The sequence below is a fragment of the Pristiophorus japonicus genome, chromosome 2, assembly GCF_044704955.1.
Source record: "Pristiophorus japonicus isolate sPriJap1 chromosome 2, sPriJap1.hap1, whole genome shotgun sequence".
NCBI lineage: Eukaryota > Metazoa > Chordata > Chondrichthyes > Pristiophoridae > Pristiophorus > Pristiophorus japonicus.
Window position 1 is genome coordinate 138,763,878 of NC_091978.1, and position 27,927 is coordinate 138,791,804.

The 27,927-nt window shown below is 45.3% G+C and overlaps 1 protein-coding gene across 6 annotated transcripts in view; it reads right to left on the minus strand.

Annotated features, from left to right (window-relative positions):
* Positions 1–27,927, minus strand: part of pcm1 (pericentriolar material 1) — a 280,791-nt gene that overhangs the window by 98,438 nt on the left and 154,426 nt on the right. For all 6 annotated transcript variants that reach the window (XM_070869661.1, XM_070869689.1, XM_070869670.1 and 3 more), the window contains 3 exons: positions 24,635–24,780; positions 18,518–18,705; positions 11,663–11,840 (listed from right to left, as the gene is read on the minus strand). In XM_070869661.1, the coding sequence (XP_070725762.1) occupies positions 11,663–11,840; positions 18,518–18,705; positions 24,635–24,780 (512 nt within the window). The remainder of the gene's footprint in view (positions 1–11,662; positions 11,841–18,517; positions 18,706–24,634; positions 24,781–27,927) is intronic.

Consider the following 27,927-nt stretch of genomic DNA (forward strand, 5'->3'; position numbering starts at 1 on the left):
AGTCGGGGCCAGCAGGTAGGTCCTCTTCCCTGCCAACGGGAGAAAGAGGCCAGTTGCCGAGACCAAGACGGCATGGCAGGAGATCTCGGAAGAAGTGAGCAGCAGGAGTGTGATACCGAGGTCGTGGATACAGTGCAGGAAGCACTTTAATGGTCTCATGAGGTCAGGAAAAGTGAGTACAATGCCACATTTCCCTCCATCCTGAAGTGCGTGTCACCCCAATCCCTTCACTCTGCGTTCCCAAGTCTACTCCTGCACATCACTCCTTACACAAATCTACCTTGCAGGTACACCCATCCCTCTGCCTATGCATTTACTCATATCCCCATCTGACGATCCACCACTGACAATCATCCTCATCTTAATGCAATCATGGAATCATAGAAATTAACGCCACAGAAGGAAGCCATTCGGCAATGTCGAGCCTCTCCCTCAGACCCTCCTCTACAGATGTTGTCCATCTATCCCTTACACTCATTCCATGACTCTCACTCAAAAGGTCTCTTACTACTCTCTTTGCAAGAGAAGAAAGCACGAATACCCAGGAGAGGCAGAGAACTGGAAGTGACCCACCAGTAACGACACCATTGACTGCAGCAGAGGAGGAGGCGCTGGACATCAGTGGAGTGACAGAGCTACTGGCAATCAGAGATGGAGAGAGGGGGACCTCCCAAGTACCTGTTGACAGAATTAAGTATCATGCACCCACATGGCATACAACAATCGCTCATGGTGACTTGATGTCAGCAACCAGTGAAATATGATCATGTGCATAATGGTAACTTAAAACATTCTCATCATAACAGTTCTAATTCATGTCTTTACTCTCCCACAGGCCCATCAAGTGCCACCAGCACCCCCCACACTATCCAGCCAGAGGAGGAAGATGACTCCTCAGAGGAGGCCATGGTCTCTGAGGGTGCACCGTCACACGGCTCATGCATCCCCAGCGCAGATACTCAAAAGAGAGTACTGTTGTCACTTGGTGTCGCACCAGAACACATGTGGGCAAAAGCAGATGGTGGAGACAGAGACAACGATATGGAGCAGGATGCTCTGAGCAGTGCTCAGCTGGATGCAGATGCTGAAACTCAGGGTCCATGGACAAAGAGGATGATTCTTGAGGAGCAACAAAAAAATGCACGAGGCTCTGGCAGCTTTGTGCTCGATTGGAGGGAGAATGGCAGAGTCCATCTCCAACATGAGCGAAGAAGTTGAGGGCAGATGGTGACCACCAGGTCCACTTTGCAGCAGGTCTTCTTCCTGAGGGGTACTGAGGTGAATGATCAGCCATGATCTTATTGAATGGTGGTGCAGGCTCGAAGGGCCGAATGGCCTACTCCTGCACCTATTTTCTATATCCAGGAAGCTGATCCTCTGCTGATATATGCTGTGTTGGGGGTATCGCCTCCTGCGAGGTGCACCCCTGTGCTCATCCCCTCTCTCCTGTAGAGCAGCAGGTCAATGAGGAGAAGGCTGCTGCTGGAGCTCATCTTGGTCCTTATCGGAGGGCCAAGGAGAAACAGCATAAGTTGACCCATGCAGATCTGCTATATGCCAGGTAAAGTGGAGATGAGAGGCACAATCCTCCAATGTAATGAGAGTGACTTCTAATGTATTAAGAGTCACCTCCAAAGTTGTAGAAATCACCTGCAAACTCTCAGCACAAATGGTGCCAGTAAGAGCCTTTCACTTAGGGAAGCAAACAGGTGTGAGGAGTTTGAGATTTATTTTAACTTTTAACTGTTCAACAGTTCCAACTCCCACAATGGCCAGTCTGCTCTTGCCTTGTTTTCATTGGCTAGGTTCAACAAGCCTGTGATTCCCGTAGACAGCCAGCAAAAACTGCATTAGGTTAAAAAGGCTGTTTATAGCTTCTTGGGGCCGAAGTTTCGGCATCTGCTGAAAACGGCGCACCTCTGAGACTTACATGACCTGCCTGGGCTCGAAGGTGCGCCGGAATATTCTGCAGCAATTCTCCGGTCCTCCTGGACCATGGCGTGGAGTGGCGTGGCGCAGCGTAGTCTCCCTGACGAGGAGACTGACTGCAGGGGGGCGGGGCTAGGGTTCATGCCTTCTTCTCAGAGCCGGCAGCGTTGCGCAGGCGCGCTGGAGCATGCGCGCCTGCGCAATGGCTTGGGAGAGCGTGGGTACCGGGGGAGGGGGAGGGGGAGGGAGGAGGTGGGAGAGCGTGGGTACCGGGGGAGGGGGAGGGAGAGCGTGGGTACCGGGAGGGCGGGTGGAGGGAGAGCGCATGGATACCAGGAGGGGGGAGAGCGCATGGATACCAGGAGGGCGGGGGGGGAGGAGGGCGTGGATACCAGGAGGGGAGGGGGGGACGACGTGGATACCGGGAGGGGGGGACGATGTGGATACCGGGAGTGGGGGACGATGTGGATACCGGGAGGGGGGGACGATGTGGATACCGGGAGGGGGGGGGGGGGCGTGTATACCAGGGATACCCACCCCCCCACACACCCCCCCCCCCACCCCCCCACACACACTCCCCCCAACACCCCCCACACGCACACCCACCACCCTCCCCACACGCACACCCCCAACCCCCCCCACACACACCCCTCACCCCCGACACACACCCCCACACACACTCCCCCCCCCACACACACACCCCCCGCCCCACCCCCCACACATCCCCACCCCCACCACACACCCCCACACATCCCCACCCCCACCACACACCCCCACCCCCCCACACACCCCCACCCCCCCACACATCCCCACCCCCACCACACACCCCCACCCCCCACACACCACCCCCACACACCACCCCCAAACCCCCCCACACACACACACACACACCCCCCACACACACACACACACCCCCAACCGCACCCCCCACACACACCCACCCCCACCCCGCCCCCCCACCCCCCACACACACACCCACCCCCACCCCGCCCCCCACCCACACATACACAACCCCACCCCCACACACACACCCACCCCCACACAGCACCCCCACCCCCCCCACAGCACCCCCACCCCCCCCACACACACAGCACCCCCACCACACACAACCCCCACCCCCCACACACAACCCCCACCCCCCACACACAACCCCCACCCCCCACACACAACCCCCACCCCCCACACACACACCCCACCCCCCACACACCCCCACCTCCCCCACACCCCCCCCCCTCACACATACACATCCCACCCCCCACTCCCACACAGACACACACACACAACCACCCCCTCCCCCCCCACACTGTCAGATACAGAGAGAGAGAGACACTACAGAGAGAGACACTGACAGAGACACTTCCCCTTCACATAAAGGTAGGACTTCTATTTTTCATTGATTGATTACTTATAGAAACATAGAAAATAGGTGCAGGAGTAGGACATTCAGCCCCTCTAGCCTGCACCGCCATTCAATGAGTTCATGGCTGTACATGCACTTCAGTACCCCCTTCCTGCTTTCTCGCCATACCCCTTGATCCCCCGAGTAGTAAGGACTTCATCTAACTCCCTTTTGAATATATTTAGTGAATTGGCCTCAACTACTTTCTGTGGTAGAGAATTCCACAGGTTCACCACTCTCTGGGGGAAGAAGTTTCTCCTCATCTCGGTCCTAAATGGCTTACCCCTTATCCTTAGATTGTGACCCCTGGTTCTGGACTTCCCCAACATTGGGAACATTCTTCCTGCATCTAACCTGTCTAAACCCGTCAGAATTTTAAACATTTCTATGAGGTCCCCTCTCATTCTTCTGAACTCCAGTGAATACAAGCCCAGTTGATCCAGTCTTTCTTGATAGGTCGTCAGTCCCACCATCCCGGGAATCAGTCTAGTGAATCTTCGCTGCACTCCCTCAATAGCAAGAATGTCCTTCCCCAAGTTAGGAGACCAAAACTGTACACAATACTCCAGGTGTGACCTCACCAAGGCCCTGTACAACTGTAGCAACATCTCCCTGCCCCTGTACACAAATCATCTCGCTATGAAGGCCAACATGCCATTTGCTTTCTTAACCGCCTGCTGTACCTGCATGCCAACCTTCAATGACTGATGTACCATGACACCCAGGTCTCGTTGCACCTCCCCTTTTCCTAATCTGTCACCATTCAGATAATAGTCTGTCTCTCTGTTTTTACCACCAAAGTGGATAACCTCACATTTATCCACATTATACTTCATCTGCCATGCATTTGCCCACTCACCTAACCTATCCAAGTCACTCTGCAGCCTCATAGCATCCTCCTCGCAGCTCACACTGCCACCCAACTTACTGTCATCCGCAAATTTGGAGATACTACATTTAATCCCCTCGTCTAAATCATTAATGTACAATGTAAACAGCTGGGGCCCCAGCACAGAACCTTGCGTTACCCCACTAGTCATTGCCTGCCATTCTGAAAAGTACCCATTTACTCCTCCTCTTTGCTTCCTGTCTGACAACCAGTTCTCAATCCACGTCAGCACACTACCCCCAATCCCACGTGCTTTAACTTTGCACGTTAATCTCTTGTGTGGGACCTTGTCGAAAGCCTTCTGAAAGTCCAAATATACCACATCAACTGGTTCTCCCTTGTCCACTTTACTGAAAACATCCTCAAAAAATTCCAGAAGGTTTGTCAAGCATGATTTCCCTTTCACAAATCCATGCTGACTTGGACCTATCATGTCACCATTTTCCAAATGCACTGCTATGACATCCTTAATAATTGATTCCATCATTTTACTCACTACCGATGTCAGGCTGACCGGTCTATAATTCCCTGTTTTCTCTCTCCCTCCTTTTTTAAAAAGTGGGGTTACATTGGCTACCCTCCACTCCATAGGAACTGATCCAGAGTCAATGGAATGTTGGAAAATGACTGTCAATGCATCCACTATTTCCAAGGCCACCTCCTTAAGTACTCTGGGATGCAGTCCATCAGGCCCTGGGGATTTATCGGCCTTCAATCCCATCAATTTCCCCAACACAATTTCCCGACTAATAAAGATTTCCCTCAGTTCCTCCTCCTTACTAGACCCTCTGACCCCTTTTATATCCGGAAGGTTGTTGGTGTCCTCCTTCGTGAATACTGAACCAAAGTACTTGTTCAATTGGTCTGCCATTTCTTTGTTCCCAGTTATGACTTCCCCTGATTCTGACTGCAGGGGACCTAAGTTTGTCTTTACTAACCTTTTTCTCTTTACATACCTATAGAAACTTTTGCAATCCGCCTTAATGTTCCCTGCAAGCTTCTTCTCGTATTCCATTTTCCTTGCCCTAATCAAACCCTTTGTCCTCCTCTGCTGAGTTCTAAATTTCTCCCAGTCCCCGGGTTCACTGCTATTTCTGGCCAATTTGTATGCCACTTCCTTGGCTTTAATACTATCCCTGATTTCTCTTGATAGCCACGGTTGAGCCATCTTCCCTTTTTTATTTTTACGCCAGATAGGAATGTACAATTGTTGTAGTTCATCCATGCGGTCTCTAAATGTCTGCCATTGCCCATCCACAGTCAACCCCTTAAGTATCATTCGCCAATCTATCCTAGCCAATTCACGCCTCATACCTTCAAAGTTACCCTTCTTTAAGATCTGGACCATGGTCTCTGAATTAACTGTTTCATTCTCCATCCTAATGCAGAATTCCACCATATTATGGTCACTCTTCCCCAAGGGGCCTCGCACAATGAGATTGCTAATTAATCCTCTCTCATTACACAACACCCAGTCTAAGATGGCCTCCCCCCTAGTTGGTTCCTCGACATATTGGTCTAGAAAACCATCCCTTATGCACTCCAGGAAATCCTCCTCCACCATATTGCTTCCAGTTTGGCTCGCCCAATCTATGTGCATATTAAAGTCACCCATTATAACTGCTGCACCTTTATTGCATGCACCACTAATTTCCTGTTTGATGCCCTCCCCAACATCACTACTACTGTTTGGAGGTCTGTACACAACTCCCACTAACATTTTTTGCCCTTTGGTGTTCTGCAGCTCTACCCATATAGATTCCACATCATCCAAGCTAATGTCCTTCCTAACTATTGCGTTAATCTCCTCTTTAACCAGCAATGCTACCCCACCTCCTTTTCCTTTTATTCTATCCTTCCCGAATGTTGAATACCCCTGGATGTTGAGTTCCCAGCCCTGATTATCCTGGAGCCACGTCTCCGTAATCCCAATCACATCATATTTGTTAACATCTATTTGCACAGTTAATTCATCCACCTTCTTGCGGATACTCCTTGCATTAAGACACAAAGCCTTCAGGCTTGTTTTTTTAACACCCTTTGTCCTTTTAGAATTTTGCTGTACAGTGGCCCTTTTTGTTCTTTGCCTTGGGTTTCTCTGCCCTCCACTTTTCCTCATCTCCATTCTGTCTTTTGCTTTTGCCTCCTTTTTGTCTCCCTCTGTCTCCCTGCATTGGTTCCCATCCCCCTGCCATATTCGTTTAACTCCTCCCCAACAGCACTAGCAACACTCTCCCTAGGACATTGGTTCCGGTCCTGCCCAGGTGCAGACCGTCCGGTTTGTTCTGGTCCCACCTCCCCCAGAACCGGTTCCAATGCCCCAGGAATTTGAATCCCTCCCTGCTGCACCACTGCTCAAGCCACGTATTCATCTGCGCTATCCTGCGATTCCTACTCTGACGAGCACGTGGCACTGGTAGCAATCCCGAGATTACTACTTTTGAGGTCCTACTTTTTAATTTAGCTCCGAGCTCCTTAAATTCGTTTCGTAGGACCTCATCCCTTTTTTTTTTTACCTATGTCGTCGGTACCAATGTGCACCACGACAACTGGCTGTTCTCCCTCCCTTTTCAGAATGTCCTGCACCCGCTCCGAGACATCCTTGACCCTTGCACCAGGGAGGCAACATACCATCCTGGAGTCTCGGTTGCGGCCGCAGAAACACTGATCTATTCCCCTCACCATTGAATCCCCTATCACTATCGCTCTCCCACTCTTTTTCCTGCCCTTCTGTGCAACAGAGCCAGCCACGGTGCCATGAACTTGGCTGCTGCTGCCCTCCCCTGATGAGTCATCCCCCCCAACAGTACTCAAAGCGGTGTATCTGTTTTGCAGGGGGATGACCACAGGGGACCCCTGCACTACCTTCCTTGCACTACTCTTCCTGCTGGTCTTCCATTCCCTATCTGGCTGTGGACCCATCTCCTGCGGTAAGACCAACTCGCTGCACGTGCTACTCACGTCATTCTCAGCATCGTGGATGCTCCAGAGTGAATCCACCCTCAGCTCCAACTCCGCAACGCGGACCGTCAGGAGCTCGAGGCGGATACACTTCCCGCACACGTAGTCGTCAGGGACACCGGAAGTGTCCCTGAGTTCCCACATGGTACAGGAGGAGCATAACACCCGACCGAGCTCTCCTGCCATGACTTAACCCTTAGATACACTTAAATTGGCAACAACAATGTTAAAAGTTACTGACTAATATAAAAAGAAAAAGAAAAACTACTCACCAATCACCAGCTCTTGGTCCGTAGCCCTGTAGGATACAGCACTTTAAATGCACATCCAAGTTTCTTTTAAATGTGGTGAGGGTTCAGGCAGTGAGTCATAATGGGCCCAAGTTTCGGGTGGAGTTACTTTGGTCTTGGTGCTTTAGGTGCAGGATTCCTTCTATTTTTTAATTAATTACTTGCTCGTTACTTTTTGTGCTTTGTTTAGTGCTTAGTGCTTTAAATGTACTTTGCTTCTTTAATGTTGTTGTGAAAGTGTTTATGGAAAATCCTCTAACTTCCCTTACCCCCCCCTGTTGTGATGTTGATGTGTTCTTTGTGTTTAATGCTTCCCACCCGCCGTCTCTGGCTGTGCCTGCACTAAACTTAACTCTAGGTAAGGTTTTTCAGAACTTACAAAAGTGGACACTTACTCCATCCTAAGTTAGTTTGCAGTAAGTTTTCACTGCCAAAACTTGCAAAACTGGCCTGAGTGGCTGGGCACACCCCTTTTTGAAAAAAAAGTACCTTACCTAAAGCCAACCTAAACTAACTCACTAGAACTGGAACAAACTAATATCCGAGAATTGCAATTTCTAACATACTCCACTAAACTAGTTGCTCCAAAAAACTCGGAGCAACTCCACCCGAAACTTGGGCCCATTATGACTCACTGCCTGAACCCTCACCACATTTAAAAGAAACTTGGATGTGCATTTAAAGTGCTGTATCCTACAGGGCTACGGACCAAGAGCTGGAAAGTGGAATTAGGCTGGATAGCTCTTGGTTGGCTGGCACGAACACGATGGGCCGAAATGGCCTCCTTCCTTCTGTAAATTTCTATAATTCTATGAATGAGCCCACCTGCTCGCAAACCTGCACACTCTTCAAAGTAAAAATTCAGGTCACAGACTTTGAGAATTAAATTAAGCTCCCAATTGGGAATCAGTGAAGTCTATGTGGATAGAGTTTCCAAATGGCTTGCATAAAATGAGACACCAAAGGGTGAACCCTTAGTGAACCAAATACAAACAGGTCACAACAAACAGCTACAGCATAAAACCAAATGATATTAGAATTTTAACCAACTTCAACAAGTGCTGCAGGCACTCTAGAATATGAGGAATATCAGGAGATAGTAAGTTGTAGAGCTACAGAATGTGTAGAACACCACTGTATAAACTTTTACCAGCTTGTGTCCCGTGTCTTTTTAGTAGATGCTTGCATGAATTAATTAAGATATTTATGACTGAAGGGAGGAAACCATGTTTTGTCACTACCTTTCAATAGCATTTCAGGCAACCAAAACATCTATGGCTCAGATGCAATATCTGAACGCCCAACTGAGAGATCTTTTTTGCATGACAATGGGATCCGGTCTTCTTTTCATTGTCAGAAAGTTCAAAAAACAAGAGTTTGTGAAACCAATGAGGGGTAGCCAGCATAACTTCACTTTTTGTGCTTGGGCCTTTGGTATTACTCATGGGATTACGTCAGAGATTATGTGCCCAGACCAGCTTGGTAGAATCCTGTAAATTATCCAATTGGTTTGTGCTGTAAAATCTTGAGCGTGCTCGACAAATAAAAAAGACAAGCCTCTCTGACCATTTCTATAACCTGTATCTATAATGGCTTTTGCTTAATGTGCCACAGATTTCTACAAGCAGCAACCCAATAGGTTCCCAGTTGGTGGAGTAACCAGCAACTCACTGCTAAAATCTTGCGGCGACATTGTTGGTGGTATTTCTCCAGCGACTTGAGGTGTCTACTGTACATGGTCCACGTCTCTGAGCCAAACAGGAGGGCAGGTATTACTACGGCCCTGTAGACCATGAGCTTGTTGACAGTTTTGAGGGCCTGGTCTTCAAACACTCTTTTCCTCGGGCGGCCGAAGGCTGCACTGGCGCACTGGAGGCGGTGTTGGATCTTGTCGTCGATGCCTGCTCTTGTTGATAGGAGGCTCCCAAGATAAGGGAAGTGGTCCACGGTGTCCAGGGCCGCGCCATGGATCTTGATGTCTGGGGGGCAGTGCTGTGCGGCGAGGACAGGCTGGTGGAGGACCTTTGTCTTACTGATGTTTAGCGAAAGGCCCATACTTTCGTACGCCTCAATAAATATGTTGACTATGTCCTGGAGTTCAGCCTGTGTGTGTGCACAGAGCAGGCGTCGTCCGCTTACTGTAGCTCGACGACAGAGGTTGGAGTGGTCTTGGACCTGGCCTGGAGACGGCGAAGGTTGAACAGCTTCCCACTGGTTCTGTAGTTTAGTTCCACTCCAGCGGGGAGCTTGTCAACTGTGAGGTGGAGCATGGCAGCGAGGAAGATTGAGAAGAGCGTTGGGGCGAAGATTACTGCACAAGATAAAAGTTCACGGGATTGGGGGTAATATATTAGCATGGATAGAGGATTGGTTAACTAACAGAGAACAGAGTCGGGAGAAATGGTTCATTCCCTGGTTGGCACCAGTAACTAGTGGGGTGCCGCAGGGATCAGTGCTGGGACCCCAACTATTTACAATCTATATTAACGACTCGGAAGAAGGGACTGAGTGTAACATAGCCAAGTTTGGTGACGATACAAAGATGGGAGGAAAAGCAATGTGTGAGGAGGACACAAAAAATCTGCAAAAGGACATAGACAGGCGAAGTGACTGGGCAAAAATTTGGCAGATGGAGTATGTTGGAAACTGAGGTCATGCACTTTGGCCGATAAATATCAAAGAGCAAGTTGTTATTTAAATGGAGAAAGATTGCAAAGTGCCGCAGTACGGCAGGACCTGGAGGCACTTGTGCATGAAACACAAAAGGATAGTATGCAGGTACAGCAAGTGATCAGGAAAGCCAATGGTATCTTAGCCTTTATTGCAAAGGGGATGGGGTATAAAAGCAGGGAAGTCTTGCTCCAGCAATACAAGGTATTTGTGAGGCCACACCTGGAATACTGCGTGCAGTTTTGGTTTCCATATTTACGAAAGGATATACTAGTTTTGGAGGCAGTTCAGAGAAGGTTCACTAGGTTGATTCCGGGGATGAGGGGGTTGACTTATGAGGAAAGGTTGAGTAGGTTGGGCCTCTATTCATTGGAATTCAGAAAAATGAGAGGTGATCTTATCGAAACGTATAAGGTTATGAGGGGGCTTGACAAGGTGGATGCAGAGAGGATGTTTCCACTGATGGGGGAGACTAGAACTAGAGAACATGATCTTAGAATAAGGCCGCCCATTTAAAATTGAGATGAGGAGGAATTTGTTCTCTCAGAAATTTGTAAATCTGTGGAATTTGCTACCTTAGAGAGCTGTGGAAGCTGGGACATTGCATAAATTTAAGACCGAAATAGACAGTTTCTTGAATAAGGGGATATGGAGAGTGGGCAGGGAAGTGGAGCTGAGTCCATGATCAGATCAGGCATGATCTTATTGAATGGCGGAGCAGACTCGAGGGGGCGTATGGCCTACTCCTGTTCCTAGTTCTTATGTTCTTATGACGCAGCCCTGCTTGACCCTGGTCCGGACGTGGATTGGGTCTGTGGTGTATCCGTTGGTAAGGAAAACATCCAGGCCAACATCCTCAGCACTGAAGCAGTGACCACACTTGATCAGCTCCGCTGGGCAGGCCACATAGTTCGCATGCCAGACACGAGACTCTTAAAGCAAGCGCTCCAGGCAGAACTCGTCCATGGCAAACGAGCCAAAGGTGGGCAGTGGAAACGTTACAAGGACATCCTCAAAGCCTCCCTGATAAAGTGCAACATTCCCACTGACACCTGGGAGTCCCTGGCCAAAGACCGCCCTAAGTGGAGGAAGTGCATCTGGGAGGGCGCTGAGATTGTAGAATTTCCCTTTACATCAATATTTGTTGAGCTAGGTTGTAAATTTAGAAAATAGCAACTTGTCCTTACCGTTCTGTATCTCAGTGTGTCCATTCATGGGTTTGCTGGTCTCGAGATAAAATTTGCGGCCCCAGACTCTTGTAAAATAATTTTCTTCAACTACTGGAAGACTAAGGGGAGGTTTTCCTCTTCACTACTTTTCGCGAGAGAGCAAACAGATACGCAGTGAAGAACATTGTTTGTCCTTGTATCTACTTTTTTTGCTAAAATTAGTAACCGTTAGAAGTATATTGACAAAATGCCAACTTAGAATTTCTAATCATTGAAATAATACATCCAACAAATTATAAAGGAAAGGAAACATTTTTACTATGTGAAAGCAGCAAGTTGAAAATATTGTACGTACCACTTGCTCTCTCTGCATTTTGGAGAATTACTTTCAAATGGCTTTGGGAAGGCCAAGTACTCTGTTTTTCCCGAGATGCTGTGCTCAGTCGCAAGAGGTTGCTGTTCATTGCTTTGGACACTGACATTTTGAGATAGGTCACTGCACCCAGGAGGGAATATTGGGTTAAGGTTGAAACCTGTTTTTGAAGAAGAAAATTGATTATCAACAATTGAACTACTGTGTTGCATCAAAATGAATAGCAAAAATATAATAGCTGATGACTGTTTTGTCAGTCTTCTGGGCTCAGTGTTATCATTTAGGTCAGAACCAATTACACTTCTACGTTATATCTTCTCTTTTTAAAAATAAAGTTGTGTTTTGATCGTTTAATAGCACTGGTCTTCGATCAAATGTCTTCACTGACAGAATCATCACCCCATCTACTAACCCAAATGTGAGCATCTTGCATCGTCACATTTTTGGCTGGGGGCGCGGTTAGAACACAAGAGCTAGAAAAAGTGAGGAAACATTAGCAAGGGTTCCAATCAACACCATAAACTACATCTCCCGTGAACTGATTATGAACAAGTTGAACTGCTATGAATACCACAAGATGGGGTGATTATGGCACACTATTGGGATAATACAAATACATTTCTGTATAATACATAAAACAAAAATACTTGCATTTACATAGTACTTCTCAAAGCCAAAATGTCTTAAACAATGAATTATTTTTGAAGTGCTGCAGAGACAAACACAGCAGCTACTCATAAAATGGGAAAAGAAAACTAGGGAGAGAAATTAATCTGCTTTGTGCCTCTTGTTAGTGCCTGGGGGAGTTGGTAACGGGACACTAAGGCGCGACGAATTCAGCAATGCCCGCAAACTTCAATGTCAGTTTAGCACTGGCACTCACACTTACCGCCTGGGCCTCTAGCGCCTCGCAGACCGTGATGTCATAAAGTGCGCCGCCCCAATGTGAAATTGCCTCCCGCCCCCTGCTGTATCGCCGGGCGTCAGCAACGGCAGGAAGAGGAGGCATTGTCATCTCGGCCAGCCGCTTGGGGTGCACTAATTAAAGGCAGTGGTTTTCAGGTAGGTCAAACTTTATACTTTGCACCAGTCTGGTGCTCGCTGAAAGTTTTCGATGCTTTATTGCTGCGAGATGGCCAAGCACTCCACTCGAGCATATTTGGGGCTGTAATGGCAGTTGTGCAGGTCGAACTGAGCAGAAGTATGTTGTGCACCATCATTGGTCCTTCCCTTTAAACGAGGGAAGCAGCCTCCGATGCCGGTTTCTTTGCACTGCTCTCGCACAAGCTTCCCAATCGAAGTGATTAGCGTTTGATTTAGCGCTCCTCTTCCCTCTTGGAGCACTAAATCTGAATTTCCCAGCAGAAAATGATCACCACCTGGCAATTCCTTTCTGAGAATTCAAAAGTTATCACCCCAAACAGGACGCTACGCAATTTCTAGCCCATGGATTCAAAAAATGAACTTAAATATTGTTTTTTTTTGTTGCAATGCACATTACCACATCGTTTTCCAAGTATATGGTGAAATAATCTCAAGCATGCAGTCCCCCTACTTGTGCACTATGCAATCAGTTACAAGGTGTAAGGCACAGAAAAGTTCACTGCTTAGAAAATGGAATTCCAGACCCTTCTGCAGCGTCACACCTAGCATCTGCATTAATAACTGACCAAATTCACTAAGAAAGGCTGTACTTGGGACAAGCTTAGGCAATCAAACTCGGATTGTTGGCCTTCTTACCATAAAGCAAGTAGTCACCGACTTGCAAAGTTGGGCCTTCCCAAGTTAGAAGCTAAAATATCAGTAACACTATTTTATTCAAATAGTTCAGTAAAAAATAACGTGTTGAATGTAATGTTTGAGATAAACAGAACAGGATTTGCTGCGATATGCATTAAGCTCCGAAAATGCCAGAGATGGCATAAAACAGCAGAAGAAGGTAACTACAACAAGAAAAACAAACTGCTTTAAATCAAAATAGATGCAAAGCTGAAATATTTGATTAAGCTATTCAAAACAATCAAGTTTGATTGTTATATTTCCAATTATCTTAATATATTCACACTGAAGCTTTAAGGATGGAAAACACCCATTCAGAAAGGCACAAGCTTGCATAATTGCTACTTACATGCATATAATAGGATATTAAAATACGGTCCTGAAAATAGCACAAATTCCTACAACACAATACTAATTAGTGTTAGTATAATAGTACTGAATAATTCACTCCTGCTAGATTTGAATTACTTTTGGTTTTCTGTTGTTCCAAGACCCATGCTAGTGGCAATTCCTTCCAGTATGCAGATCGCACGCAGAAGGTTGCACCATAAAAGTAAACTTGCCAAGATTTGCCACGGCCAGGAAAACCCATTCTTCCTGGTAACCAGCTTTGTACGTCCCAGCAAGTTACTTTTGGATTGTAGCCAATTATATGAAACATGTGTACTAGGAGCTGACTCCATTAAGACAGATCTTAACTTGATATAATAGCAGCTTTTGCAAATGCTAATTTTAATAGTCAAACAGTTCAACACCTTTACTTGCCAGAAAAATCACAACCCAACAGTTCTATTGTTTGTTTCTTAATTAGAAGGCTCATAGGGCTAGAAATTGGCCAGCCTTGCGCCGATTTTTTTGGCGATATTTCACCTTTATTGACAGAAAAAGGTGTTCACCTAAATTAGCCAAACCGGACCACCGTCGTGCAAGACAAAAAAAAAGGGGTATCGCTTTAAATTGGCTGTTTGGCCCGTATTCTGGGTCAAAAAAATACACCTGAGAAAAGCCTGCGTTGCAGCCTCAGACACAGTGCAACCTGCAAAAACGATAAGTTAAAAGTTTTTATTTTTTAATTCTTTTTCAGCGATTCACTAGTCAAGTGTCTTGTGAATGTTTTGTGATTTTTTAATTTTTTTGTGTGTGTTTTCACCCCCCTCCCAGAGCCTGTCTTTTTAGTGGTAATCGGCCTCGAACTGAAGTTCACCGCGAATCCTCGTGCAATGCCGATTTTTACTGCCGGGCGTGTTTTTTTTGCCAATTTTATGCATTTAAAAAATAGCGGTATTTTTAATGCTAGTTTTGGTGAAAAATGCCAAAAAAATACCGCTATTGTCAAAAGACCAATTTCTAGCCCTAAATGTTGCACATAAAGCTGCTTTTACATTGCAGCCTGGGTCTTAGGAAAGTGGCCTACAGGTGCCGTGCTGTCACATTTACTTGTGAATTATGCAACTGATCTGGTCAGCCAGCTGCGCCAGTGAGTCTTCCTTTTTTATGCATGTGTGAAGTAAAGGGAAATTGACATAACACCGCAAACTGCGCATCACTGTCCACGCGTGATCTAACTTCACTGCCAGTAAATGTGCTGCTCGAATAACATATTTACTGTTCCCATGAAAACCTGCAACAGATGGGAAGGCTTTTTTTTGGTTCCATCTTAAAAAAATGCATTTCATTTAGCTTTCAAATGCCACCAGCTGCTCAAAAGCTCACAGGTTTTGATGTGATTGGGATTACGGAGACGTGGCTCCAGGATGATCAGGGCTGGGAACTCAACATCCAGGGGTATTCAACATTCAGGAAAGATAGAATAAAAGGAAAAGGAGGTGGGGTAGCATTGCTGGTTAAGGAGCAAATTAAGGCAATAGTTCAGAAGGACATTAGCTTGATGATGTGGAATCTATATGGGTAGAGCTGCAGAATACCAAAGGACAAAAAACGTTAGTGGGAGTGGTGTACAGACCTCAAAACAGTAGTAGTGATGTTGGGGAGGGCATCAAACATGAAATTAGAGGTGCGTGCAATAAAGGTGCAGCAGTTATAATGGGTGACTTTAATATGCACATAGATTGGGTTAACCAAACTGGAAGCAATACGGTAGAGGAGGATTTCCTGGAGTGCATAAGGGATGGTTTTTTGGACCAATATGTCGAGGAACCAATTAGGGGGGAGGCCATCTTAGACTGGGTGTTGTGTAATGAGAGAGGATTAATTAGCAATCTCGTTGTGCGAGGCCCCTTGGGGAAGAGTGACCATAATATGGTGGAATTCTGCATTAGGATGGAGAATGAAACAGTTAATTCAGAGACCATGGTCCAGATCTTAAAGAAGGGTAACTTTGAAGGTATGAGGCGTGAATTGGCTAGGATAGATTGGCGAATGATACTGAAGGGGTTGACTGTGGATGGGCAATGGCAGACATTTAGAGACCGCATGGATGAATTACAACAATTGTACATTCCTGTCTGTCGTAAAAATAAAAAAGGGAAGGTGGCTCAACCGTGGCTATCAAGGGAAATCAGGGATAGCATTAAAGCCAAGGAAGTGGCATACAAATTGGCCAGAAATAGCAGAGAACCCGGGGCCTGGGAGAAATTTAGAACTCAGCAGAGGAGGACAAAGGGTTTGATTAGGGCAGGGAAAATGGAGTATGAGAAGAAGCTTGCAGGGAACATTAAGACGGATTGCAAAAGTTTCTATAGATATGTACAGAGAAAAAGGTTAGTAAAGACAAACGTAGGTCCCCTGCAGTCAGAATCAGGGGAAGTCATAACGGGGAACAAAGAAATGGCGGACCAATTGAACAAGTACTTTGGTTCGGTATTCACTGAGGAGGACACAAACAACCTTCCGGATATAAAAGGGGTCGGAGGGTCTAGTAAGGAGGAGGAACTGAGGGAAATCCTTATTAGTCGGGAAATTGTGTTGGGGAAATTGATGGGATTGAAGGCCGATAAATCCCCAGGGCCTGATGGACTGCATCCCAGAGTACTTAAGGAGGTGGCCTTGGAAATAGTGGATGCATTGACAGTCATTTTCCAACATTCCATTGACTCTGGATCAGTTCCTATGGAGTGGAGGGTAGCCAATGTAACCCCACTTTTTAAAAAAAGGAGGGAGAGAGAAAACAGGGAATTACAGACCGGTCAGCCTGACATCGGTAGTGGGTAAAATGATGGAATCAATTATTAAGGATGTCATTGCAGTGCATTTGGAAAGAGGTAATATGATAGGTCCAAGTCAGCATGGATTTGTGAAAGGGAAATCATGCTTGACAAATCTTCTGGAATTTTTTGAGGATGTTTCCAGTAGAGTGGACAAGGGAGAACCAGTTGATGTGGTATATTTGGACTTTCAGAAGGCTTTCGACAAGGTCCCACACAAGAGATTAATGTGCAAAGTTAAAGCACATTGGGATTGGGGGTAGTGTGCTGACATGGATTGAGAACTGGTTGTCAGACAGGAAGCAAAGAGTAGGAGTAAATGGGGACTTTTCAGAATGGCAGGCAGTGACTAGTGGGGTACCGCAAGGTTCTGTGCTGGGGCCCCAGCTGTTTACACTGTACATTAATGATTTAGACGAGGGGATTAAATGTAGTATCTCCAAATTTGCGGATGACACTAAGTTGGGTGGCAGTGTGAGCTGCAAGGAGGATTCTATGAGGCTGCAGAGCGACTTGGATAGGTTAGGTGAGTGGGCAAATGCATGGCAGATGAAGTATAATGTGGATAAATGTGAGGTTATCCACTTTGGTGGTAAAAACAGAGAGACAGACTATTATCTGAATGGTGACAGATTAGGAAAAGGGCAGGTGCAAAGAGACCTGGGTGTCATGGTACATCAGTCATTGAAGGTTGGCATGCAGGTACAGCAGGCGGTTAAGAAAGCAAATGGCATGTTGGCCTTCCTAGCGAGGGGATTTGAGTACAGGGGCAGGGAGGTGTTGCTACAGTTGTACAGGGCCGTGGTGAGGCCACACCTGGAGTATTGTGTACAGTTTTGGTCTCCTAACCTGAGGAAGGACATTCTTGCTATTGAGGGAGTGCAGCGAAGGTTCACCAGACTGATTCCCGGGATGGCGGGACTGACCTATCAAGAAAGACTGGATCAACTGGGCTTGTATTCACTGGAGTTCAGAAGAATGAGAGGGGACCTCATAGAAACGTTTAAAATTCTGACGGGGTTAGACAGGTTAGATGCAGGAAGAATGTTCCCAATGTTGGGGAAGTCCAGAACCAGGGGACACAGTCTAAGGATAAGGGGGAAGCCATTTAGGACCGAGATGAGGAGGAATTTCTTCACCCAGAGAGTGGTGAACCTGTGGAATTCTCTACCACAGAAAGTTGTTGAGGCCAATTCACTCAATATATTCAAAAAGGAGTTAGATGAAGTCCTTACTACTAGGGGAATCAAGGGGTATGGTGAGAAAGCAGGAATGGGGTACTGAAGTTGCATGTTCAGCCATGAACTCATTGAATGGCGGTGCAGGCTAGAAGGGCCGAATGGTCTACTCCTGCACCTATTTTCTATGTTTCTATGTTTCTATGTTAGGTGCTGGTAGCACAACATAAAAGTAGCTTGTCACAGTATGGTCCTTCTCTCTCCTCTCCCCTCTCCCATCTCTATCACTGAGCTACAGTTGAATCGATTAAATTCAAGGACAAACAGATACCTAAATTTAACATTCTATTTTCCTTGCAAAAAAGTGTAAAACGTTCTTTTAAAAGTGTCCTTAAATGTAATTCCCTTTAGACAAAAGTTATACATCATTCCCCACACAAATTGCTTCAGGCCTCAATTTTACTCAAACCAGCTGCTTGGTGAGACATAAGCACAGCATCTTCAAGTGTTTCCCTCTCATTGTGGAAATGCTTGGCTTTCATTTGGACTATCCTCACCAATGTTTTAAGTCAATTCTTTGTCCATTGAAAAACAAATTTTACTTCTACAAACACAGTACTTTTGTAAAAGTGTTGTTAACTTTCTCATGTTATTTGCATCATAAAATCTGGCATTTACTCCACACAACAACTATTTCTACAAGTAGCAGTACTTACCATGAACGAAAGGAGAAAAATTTGGAAATCGTGACATGCTTAATGGATTTAAGGACGGGGAAGGGAAGCTAAATGGAGGGAAGACAAAACTGCTCGGAGAAGGAGGTGGCACACTGCTATCTCTTTGATTTTCTGGCTTCTTGTCTTCCTGTTGTTGACGCAGAAGATCATTCAGCATCTGCTTTAGTCTATCAGGATACAGGAATAAGCAAATCTTCAATATTTACCAACAAGAATTCAGGTTACAATATCCTTACTCTTTAGGTGTACATTATCTTAGATAAGGAAGCAATAAAAATAAACAAAGATCAAAGAAATGTGCAAATACATTTCAGCTTCAGGCAACAACAGCTGCTTTTAAATTGGTTTTAGCAGAGGGTTAATGCGGTCAACACCTGATGCTTGGGTCTCTCATATAACATAAGAACATAAGAATTAGGAACAGGAGTAGGCCATCTAGCCCCTCAAGCCTGCTCCGCCATTCAATAAGATCATGGCTGATCTGGCCGTGGACTCAACTCCACTTACCCGCCCTCTCCCCATAACCCTTAATTCCCTTATTGGTTAAAAATCTATCTATCTCAGTTGGTAGCAACTTCAGAAGTTGCTGGGAAGACAGGGTTAAAAAAAAAAATGTTCTTTCCAGCGGTCAGCTTTAGCGAATCCAACAAGTTTTCTATGATTTTGCTGTTGGCTGTCCACCCTAACCATAATCCCTAAATGCAGTTGGCTGTGCAAAACCGGTTGCCAGGAGCCAGCAGCACCAAAACCACACTAAACTAAATATAAAAGCCAAGATTGGGGTGCTTATTCATTGACTGCAGTGAAAATTTCAGGAAAATAATTTTTTTCAAAGAAAACAGTTTGTGGTGGAGGAAGGGAGGGCGTGTTGGAGGGGAGGAAGAGAAGGCAGAAAGAGTCGTTGTCTCATTTAGTGTTTGGTGCACTACTAGTCACAGTCTTCCAACTTTATATAAGGAACTGTTCTCAAAGTAAATGTCAAGTTCCTTTAATTGGTGGCAACAATAATGAGACAAGTACAAGGTCAGAGAGAAAGTCAAGGGAGTGTTGGTGGGAGTTTCCAAATATTTAATGATAAAGACCGTATCCACACTGTCATCTAAAGTTCCTCACATTTAATCAACAATTAAATACAAGGAATTAAACTATACTGTAACAAAGAGGTATAATGCTCCATGACTTAACAGGAAAACCTGATTGGAAAACCTCAACTCACTGGCTTGAGCAATTAGAGACAATAATGTTCTGTGAAAGTTACAAAGAATAATTTATGCACTAAGTTACAGACAGTATAAATAAAAACCTTTGGCGCATTTAAAAAAAATTTGTTCCTGGAATGTGTGAGTCGCTGACAAGGCCAGCATATATTGCCCATCCTTAATTGCCCTTGAAAAGGTAGTGGTGAGCCACCTTCTTGAACAACTGCAATAAATGTGGTGAAGGTACTCCCACAGTGCTGTTAGGGATGGAGTTCCAGGATTTTGACCCAGCTTCAGGATGTTGTGTGACTTAAGAAGGGAATTTGGATGTGATGGTGTTCCCATGAACCAGGAAGCAGCCATAGCACAAGTTTCAACTTTTGCTGGTCAAGCATGACCACCTGAGGCATTTCATTCTGCAACTTGTATACATGCTGATGTGTAATGATTTCACCAAAAGGCTTTGGTTCCAAAAGAAAAATGGTTGGGACCAATTATTCTGAACACTAAATTTGCCTTTGTAAAGGAAAAGTGGGAACAGTTGAATTTTAAGAATCATGATTGCATTAGGTAAATGAAACCCAACTGCAATTTTATGCATAATATTTGCTTGTAGCCTGAGGCTATCCGACCTGCATGGTAAATAATTCAGGTAGATCTTCCTGAATTATTTATTTATTCCTGAGCAAGAAACTGAATCGCTACAAGCATAAACAAGAGAAAGCAAATTAACATGTTATCACTGGTAAACCCTGGTTGATCTCAAAATCATGGTACAACATAAGATGCCTGCCTTAGGGCTCACTGTGTGAAAAGCTTCAGTTGTAACTGCCTCAAAAGGTATTTGCAGCTGCTGCCATTAATATTGCTATTACTTCCAGCACCAGCCTTAAGATCCATAAGCTGTCTGAACCAATGTCTAGCCTCCTGGGTGGAAGGAGCAGTATTCAAACCAGGTGATACTGCAACAGCTGAATAAATAGTCTTTGACAAGAACTGTGAATTGGATCTCAATGAAGGGGAGATAGAAACATAGATAATAGGAGCCTGCATCGCCATTCAATATGATCATGGCTGGCCCTCTATCACAACACCATATTCCCGTTTTCTCTCCATACCCCAGCTGAGAATTCCTACTTCATGAAGCACCTAGTTTCCCCAATGAACTCAAGATCTACTGGTGTGGCTTCACTGGAATATTTGGAGGAAGATCAAACGTGACAAGTATCTGACTGAGTATATTTGGAATTGCTGCAGTTGAAGAAAAACAATCACTGTAAACATTTTGATCACATCGAGAACTGATTTAAGTCAGCATTAAATAACTTCAGTGTAACGTGACTCCCTGTGCAACGAACCTCCAGCCCTCAGTATGAGAATTTCATATCTCAGCTTGACAGAATAACTTTTCTGGAGCGTGATGGCTGCTAACCAGTTTCCCACATATACCGGCTGCATGATCTGCAATAAAGTTTCCATCTTAAAATTAAACTCTAGAATGAAGGAAGTGAAGAGCGAATGGTCTACATTATTAAAATTGTTTAATACTCAACATCTCTGAAAAAATTGTCCTTCGGATGTGGGCCATGCTGACAAGGCCAAATGTATTGCCGATCCTATGTTTCTTGAGAAGATGGTGGTGGATTTTCCCATTGAACAAATGCAATTGTTGTGGTGATGATGCTCCCACAATGATGTTAGCTATGGAATTCCAGGATACTGACCTAGTAATGATGAAAGAACATCGATTTATATATTCAGGTCAGGACTGTGTATGACTTGGAGGTGATGGTGTTCCCATAACTTTGCTGCTTTTGTCCTGCTCAAATGGTACAGGTTGCATTGAAGGGATCTAAAGTGCACTGTTTAGATCCTACACACTGCAGCCATATTGTGTGCTTGGTGGAGGGGATGAATATCAAATCCACTGGCACGCAGAGCTAATCAAGCAACCTACTCTGTCCTGGGAGTACAGATGCTGATATGGCGGTCCAGTTAAGTTACTAGTCAACACGTCCAGGATACTGATGGTGGTGACGGTGAAGGTCAAGAGGTGTGCCTGGGTTTTCTCCTGTTTGAAATAATTATTACGTGGTACTTATGTGGCCTGAATGTTATCGGTCACTTGTCAGTCCAAGCCTAACTGTTGTCCATGTCTTGCTGTGGGCTGATATGGGCCACTTCATTAATTGCAAGAGTTGTAAATGGAACTAAACACTGGAATCATCGATGAACAGCTCTACTCAACCTTATGAGCAATGGAAGAGCAGTGATGAAGCAGTTGAAGATGGTTTGACCATATTTGCTCCCATGAGGAACTCCAGTGGCTTCCAACAACCATAATCATCATCCTGTGTGTGAAGTATGACTCCAGTCACTGGAAGGTTTTCCCTTTGATCACCACTGACCTCAGTTCTGCTGTGGCTTCCTGATGTCATACTCAGTCAAATGCTGCCTTGGTATCAGAGGCACTCTCACCTCTCCTCTAGCTTCCATATCTGTATCAAGGCTGTGATGAGGTAACAGAGCCAAGTGTTCCTAGCAAAACCCGAATTACGGGGACAGCAGCTATTGTCCAATGGCACGACAGATGACTTCTTCCATCTATTACTGATGATTGGGAGGAGCCTGATAGGGTGGGAACTGGTTGAGTTAGAAATACTGTTTTTTGTGGATTCATATACCTGAGCACTTTTTCACATTGTTGGGTAGATGCTGGCATAGTTATACTGGAACAGCTTGGCTCGGTGAGCGGCTAGCTCTGGCGCACAGCCTTTTGGCATGACAGCTGGGTTGTGGTTCAGCCCATAGTTTCACTATGTCCAGTACACTCACTGGCTTAATGGCATGTGGAGTACACCAAACTGGCTGGCATCAATCTTGAAAGGGACCTCAGAAAGCAGAGTAGGATCATCCAATCAGCACTTTTGGTTGAAGATGCTCGCAAACACTTCAGTCTGGTCTTTTTCACTCATGTGCTCGGCTTTGCCATGGTTGAGGATGGAGATGTTCATGAATCCACTTCTTCATATTACCTGCCTGCTTGCCAACACCATTCTTAATTTGATGTGGTAAGTCAATATAGTTTTGTTCTGGTCCATTGTTTGTGGACCACTTATCTGTCTATTATTGCCTACTGTTTTTGGTGTTCAGAATGTAGGTAGCCCTGCTGGTACCTTGTGCTAAGGTATGTCTGGTGCAGTTCTGGCATGCCCTTCTTACTCCCCATTGAACCTGGATTGGTCAGCCAACTTGATGGTGAATAACGGATGCATCGGGCCATGAGGTTACAGATTATGTTGGTACACAATTCTGTTGTTACTGATGGCACACAGCGTCTCAACTGCCCCGTTTTGATTTGCTAGATCAGTCTTGAGTCTGTTCCACTTAGCACGAAGGTTATGCCACATAATACAAAGGACAATTTTGAGATTTTGTCACTTTTAACAATGCTGTTTTGGACAGGTCGATTGGAGAGGACGAGGTCAGGTAGGTTACACCCCCTCATGTTGGATACCATCACGACTTGATGCTGGCCCATTCTGTCAATTACCAGAACTCAGGTCCTCTGGATTGCTAATGCAGCACCCTACTGAGCACTCTTGATGGTGGACATTCATGTACTGTACTCTCAGAGCTACCTCTAACTGATGTGCAACGTGGAGGTTTTTAAAAAATGCGTTCCTGGGATGTGGCGTCGCTGATAAGGCCAGCATTTATTACCCATCCCGAATTGCCCTTGAAAGAAACAAAAAAACACCTGCATTTATATAACGCCTTTCACGATCACTGCATGTCCCAAAGTGTTTTACATATTTGAAGTGTCGTCACTGTTGTAATGTAGGAAACACTGCAGCCAATTTGCTCACATCAAGCTCTCACAAACAGCAATGTGATAATGACTAGATAATCTTCTTTAGTGATGTTGGTTTAGGGATGAATATTGTCCAGGACACCAGGGATAACTCCCCCGCTCTTCTTCGAAATGGTGCCATGGGATCTTTTACATCCACCTGAGAGGGCAGACTCGGTTTAACGTCTCATCCGAAAGACGGCACCTCTGAGTGCAGCACTCCTTCGGTACTGCTCTGGGGCGTCAGCCTAGATTTTTGCACTCAAGTTCGGAGTGGGACTTGAACCCACGACCTTCTGACTCAGAGGCGAGCGTGCTACCAACTGAGCCACTGACTGCCAAGGTGGCGGTGAGCCGCCTCCTTGAACTGCTGCAGTCCGTGTGGTGTACTGACAAGTCAATGTTGAGGACTCGTCAATGTGTCTCCACCTCTGCCAGGTCTACCGTGCCAGTGGAACAGAATATACCCAGGAATGATAATGGAGGGATATGGGATGTTGGCTGATATGGTTATGCGAATATTATGCCAAGCTTGCTTGATTAGTGTTTGGGTAGCTAGTGAGGAAGATTTTGCAGGATCAACTGGGCTGAGATTGTCTCAGTCTGATTTGATGCAGAGATCGTTGTCAAGATCCCCGGTCTTATTTTTTTTTAACTTTACCAATCCTTTACAACAAAGGGCATTAAGAGTTAACAATGTCGTGTGAGACTGGAGTCATGTGTAGGCCAGACCAGGTAGGCTCACTTCCCTGAAAGGTAGCAGTGAACCAGTGATTTTTTTAAAAACCAACAATCTGAAAGCTCACATGCTAGCCCACAAATTACCAGAACTCAGGTCCTCTGGATTGCGAATGCAGCACCCTATCTACTAGGCTACTGTATCTATAAAGTAACCCAAAAGTGGAAAACCACTCACAAAAATCTATAAACCAGCACATAGTAACTTTATTTTACCATATCCAAGACAAATTGCCAATTTTTCCAGTATGCATCAGCTTCAAGAGTGTAATACTTGCAAATAACTAATTTTGAAAATCAACACACCTTTGCACGTGATTCTGTTGCCAAGCCAACTGTGTGTAACATTGATTCAATTGGTGCATAATGATATGCACTTGTGGTGATCCAACATTGCTGGGCATTACACTGTAAGGGCCAGTAAGGAATGTCTGCAGAAGGTATGAAAGTGCCTGTGTAGAATTAAAAACAGTTTATTTAGAGCTACACAAAACAGCACATTGTTAAACGTCTGCAAAGTGTATTTACCAAAAAAATAAGCTTCTGCAATCTAAGCATGTTTATGCTGCAACTCAAGCTCCATTGGGAAAAACAGAACAGAGCCACCTGATGCAAAAATGCACACAACCTAAAAACTTCAATCCAAACAGCAGTATGAGACATAAGAAAACAAATAACAGAAGAAACTGTACCATTTTTGCCTGTTTGCCTAAAAATGCATTTTTATTAATTAGGTCCTTGATAGTTTCACACTGCTTCTAATAATAAATCAGAACAGGAATTGATTTGACATAAACTCTCTTGGTACAATACAAATACATGTCAAATTAACAAAATATCTCCAGTGTAATGCATCCTAAATAAAGTTGGCAAGCTTCAGATCAGAGCTAGATCATTCCACTACCATTTAATTATTTCCAGAGTGTATATATACTTTAAGCAGGAACAGAGCATTGCTTTTCCCAACGAAACAGTAGAGCAAGCAGAGAATTAAAACTCATTATTGCCCACTCAACACTCAAATACAAATTTACATCAAACTTGTAATATGCATTTGTTGGTTTAACTAGGATGTTTAAAATGGTCACCGAGAAAAGTGAATACGTTAACTGAAAAACAAATCCCTAAAATGATCTTTTGAAAGAGACCAAGGATTCCCAGTTTAATTCTCCCCGTGCCGCACCTCCAAATACAAGCTGATATATTTTGGGAGGCTTGTCAATAAAATCCTTTAGAACCATAGAAGTTTAAAGTATAGCAGTCTTCACACATTTTCCAAGAGCAATCTAAAATGAATCTCATTGCATTTATCTCTGATTCAAATATTAAATTCCAATTTTCCCTTAAAAGATGCATTTGTCTCTGTCTCAACTATTCCCTGTGGTCAAGCATTCCATGCTCCAACGCTGCATGAAGAAATGTTTCCTTACCTCGCTTCTCTCAGGTGACCATTTTAAATTGAAGACCCCTAGTTACCAACTCCAACCAGAGGAAATAATCTTGCACTGAACCCGATCAAAAGCTTAAAGAAAAATCTCTATTAAATCTTATCATCTTACTGAATCATTGAATCATATAATGGTTACAGCACAGAGGGTCATTCAGCCCATCGAGCCTCTGCTGGCTCTCTGCAAGTGCACTTCAGCTAGTCCCACTCCCCTGCAAACATTTTTTCTTCAGATACTTATCCAATTCCCTTTTGAAATCCCCAATTGAATCTGCCTCCACCACACTTTCAGGCAGTTAATTCCAGATCCTAACCATGCCTGATGTCACCTTTGGTTCTTTTTCCAATCACCTTAAATCTGTGTCCTCTATAGTTCTCGACCCTTCTGCCAATGGGAACAGTTTCCCTCTATCCACTCTGTCTAGACCCCTCATGATTTTGAACACCTTTATCAAATCTCTCCTCAATCTTCTGTGCTCCAAGGAGAACAACTGAAAGCTCTCATCCCTGGAACCATTCTTGTTAATCTTTTCTGCACCCTCTCGAAGGCCTTCATATCCTTCCTAAAATGCGTTTTTTTGCCACCACAAAAAATCCACTATAACTCCGCTATGATTTCGAGGTGGAAGATTTCTGGAAAAAATCCACCCGGCGGGAAAAATCGGCATCGCACGAAGATTTGCGGTGGAAACTGCAAATTTTCTGCAACTTTTCTCCGAGGCAGATACTGCTGCGAGTTGGGCCTAGGGAGGGGGGGGAAAACACACCAAAATTATTTATCCAAAAAACAAAAAAATTGCAAAACATTCACAAGACCCTTTTTTAGTGAATCGCTGCATAAGAATTTAAAAATAAAACTTTAACTTACCTTTTTTTAAAACCGGTTTTCATACCTACCTCCGTTTCCAAGGGCTGCACCGACAGGTTTTTCCTCAGCGTTTTTGTGACCCTATCTTCGGGTCACCGCTGTGGCCAAACTCGGGCGAAAATGCTTTCCCCAGTCTTGCACGCCAGCGGTCTGCTCCCCAGCAGTATTTCAAAATTGCCGGCGGAAGACTTCAGGGAATTTCTCGCCGCACCGTTTTCTGCCCAAAACGGCGAAATACCGCCGAAAAATGCGGTGGGAGGCTGCTGAATTTCCAGCCCCAAGTCATTAATATATTTATCAAGAAAAGCAGTGGTCCTAGTACCGAACCCTGGGGACCACCACTGTATACCTTCCTTCGTCCCAAAAACAACCGTTCACCACTACTCTCTGTTTCCAGTCACTTAAGACAGTTTCTTATCCACGCTGCCAGTCCTTCTTATCCCATGAGCTGAGGCAGTCCCTCGGAGTCGAGGATGACTTGCTTCCACATTATGAGTTCTCAGGTGAATGATGAGTCCAAAGCAGGACCTATAGTCTCGGTCACAGGTCGGGCAGATTGGAGGGATGGGTGGGTGTGGTGCTTGGGTTGTCTTGCACTCCTTCCGCTTGGCCTCGCGTGCTCCCGGCGAAGAGACTAGAGGTGTTGGGCGCCTTCCCGGATGTTTCTTCTCCACTTTGAGTGATCTTGGGCCAGGGATTTCTAGGTCTCGCTGGGGATGTGGCACTTTTTCGAGGAGGCTTTGAAGGTGTCCTTCAAGCGTTTCCTCTGCCCACCTGGGATTCGCTTGCCATGTCAGAGCTCTGAGTAGAGCGCTTGTTTTGGGAGTCTAGTGTCGGGCATGCGGACGATGTGGCCCGTCCATCGAAGCTGAGCGAGCGTGGTCAATGCTTCGATGCTGGGGATGTTGACCTGAGTAAGAACACTGATGTTGGTGCGCCTATCCTGCCAATGGATTTGCAGGATCTTGCGGCGGCAGCGTTGGTGGTATGTCTTCAGTGCCCGAGGTGCCTGCTGTACATAGTCCATGTCTCTGAAGCAGAAAGGGCAGGTATCACTATTGCTCTGTCGACCATGAGCTTGAGGTCCTGGTCTTCAAACACACTCTTCCTCAGGCGACCGAAGGCTGCACTGGCACACTGAAGGTGGTGTTGAACTTCGTCATCGATGTCTGTTGTTGTTGACAGTAGGCTCCCAAGGTATGGAAAATGGTCCACGTTTTCCAAGGCCTCGTCATGTATCTTGATAATCAGGGGCCAGTACTGCGTGGCATGGACAGGTTGGTA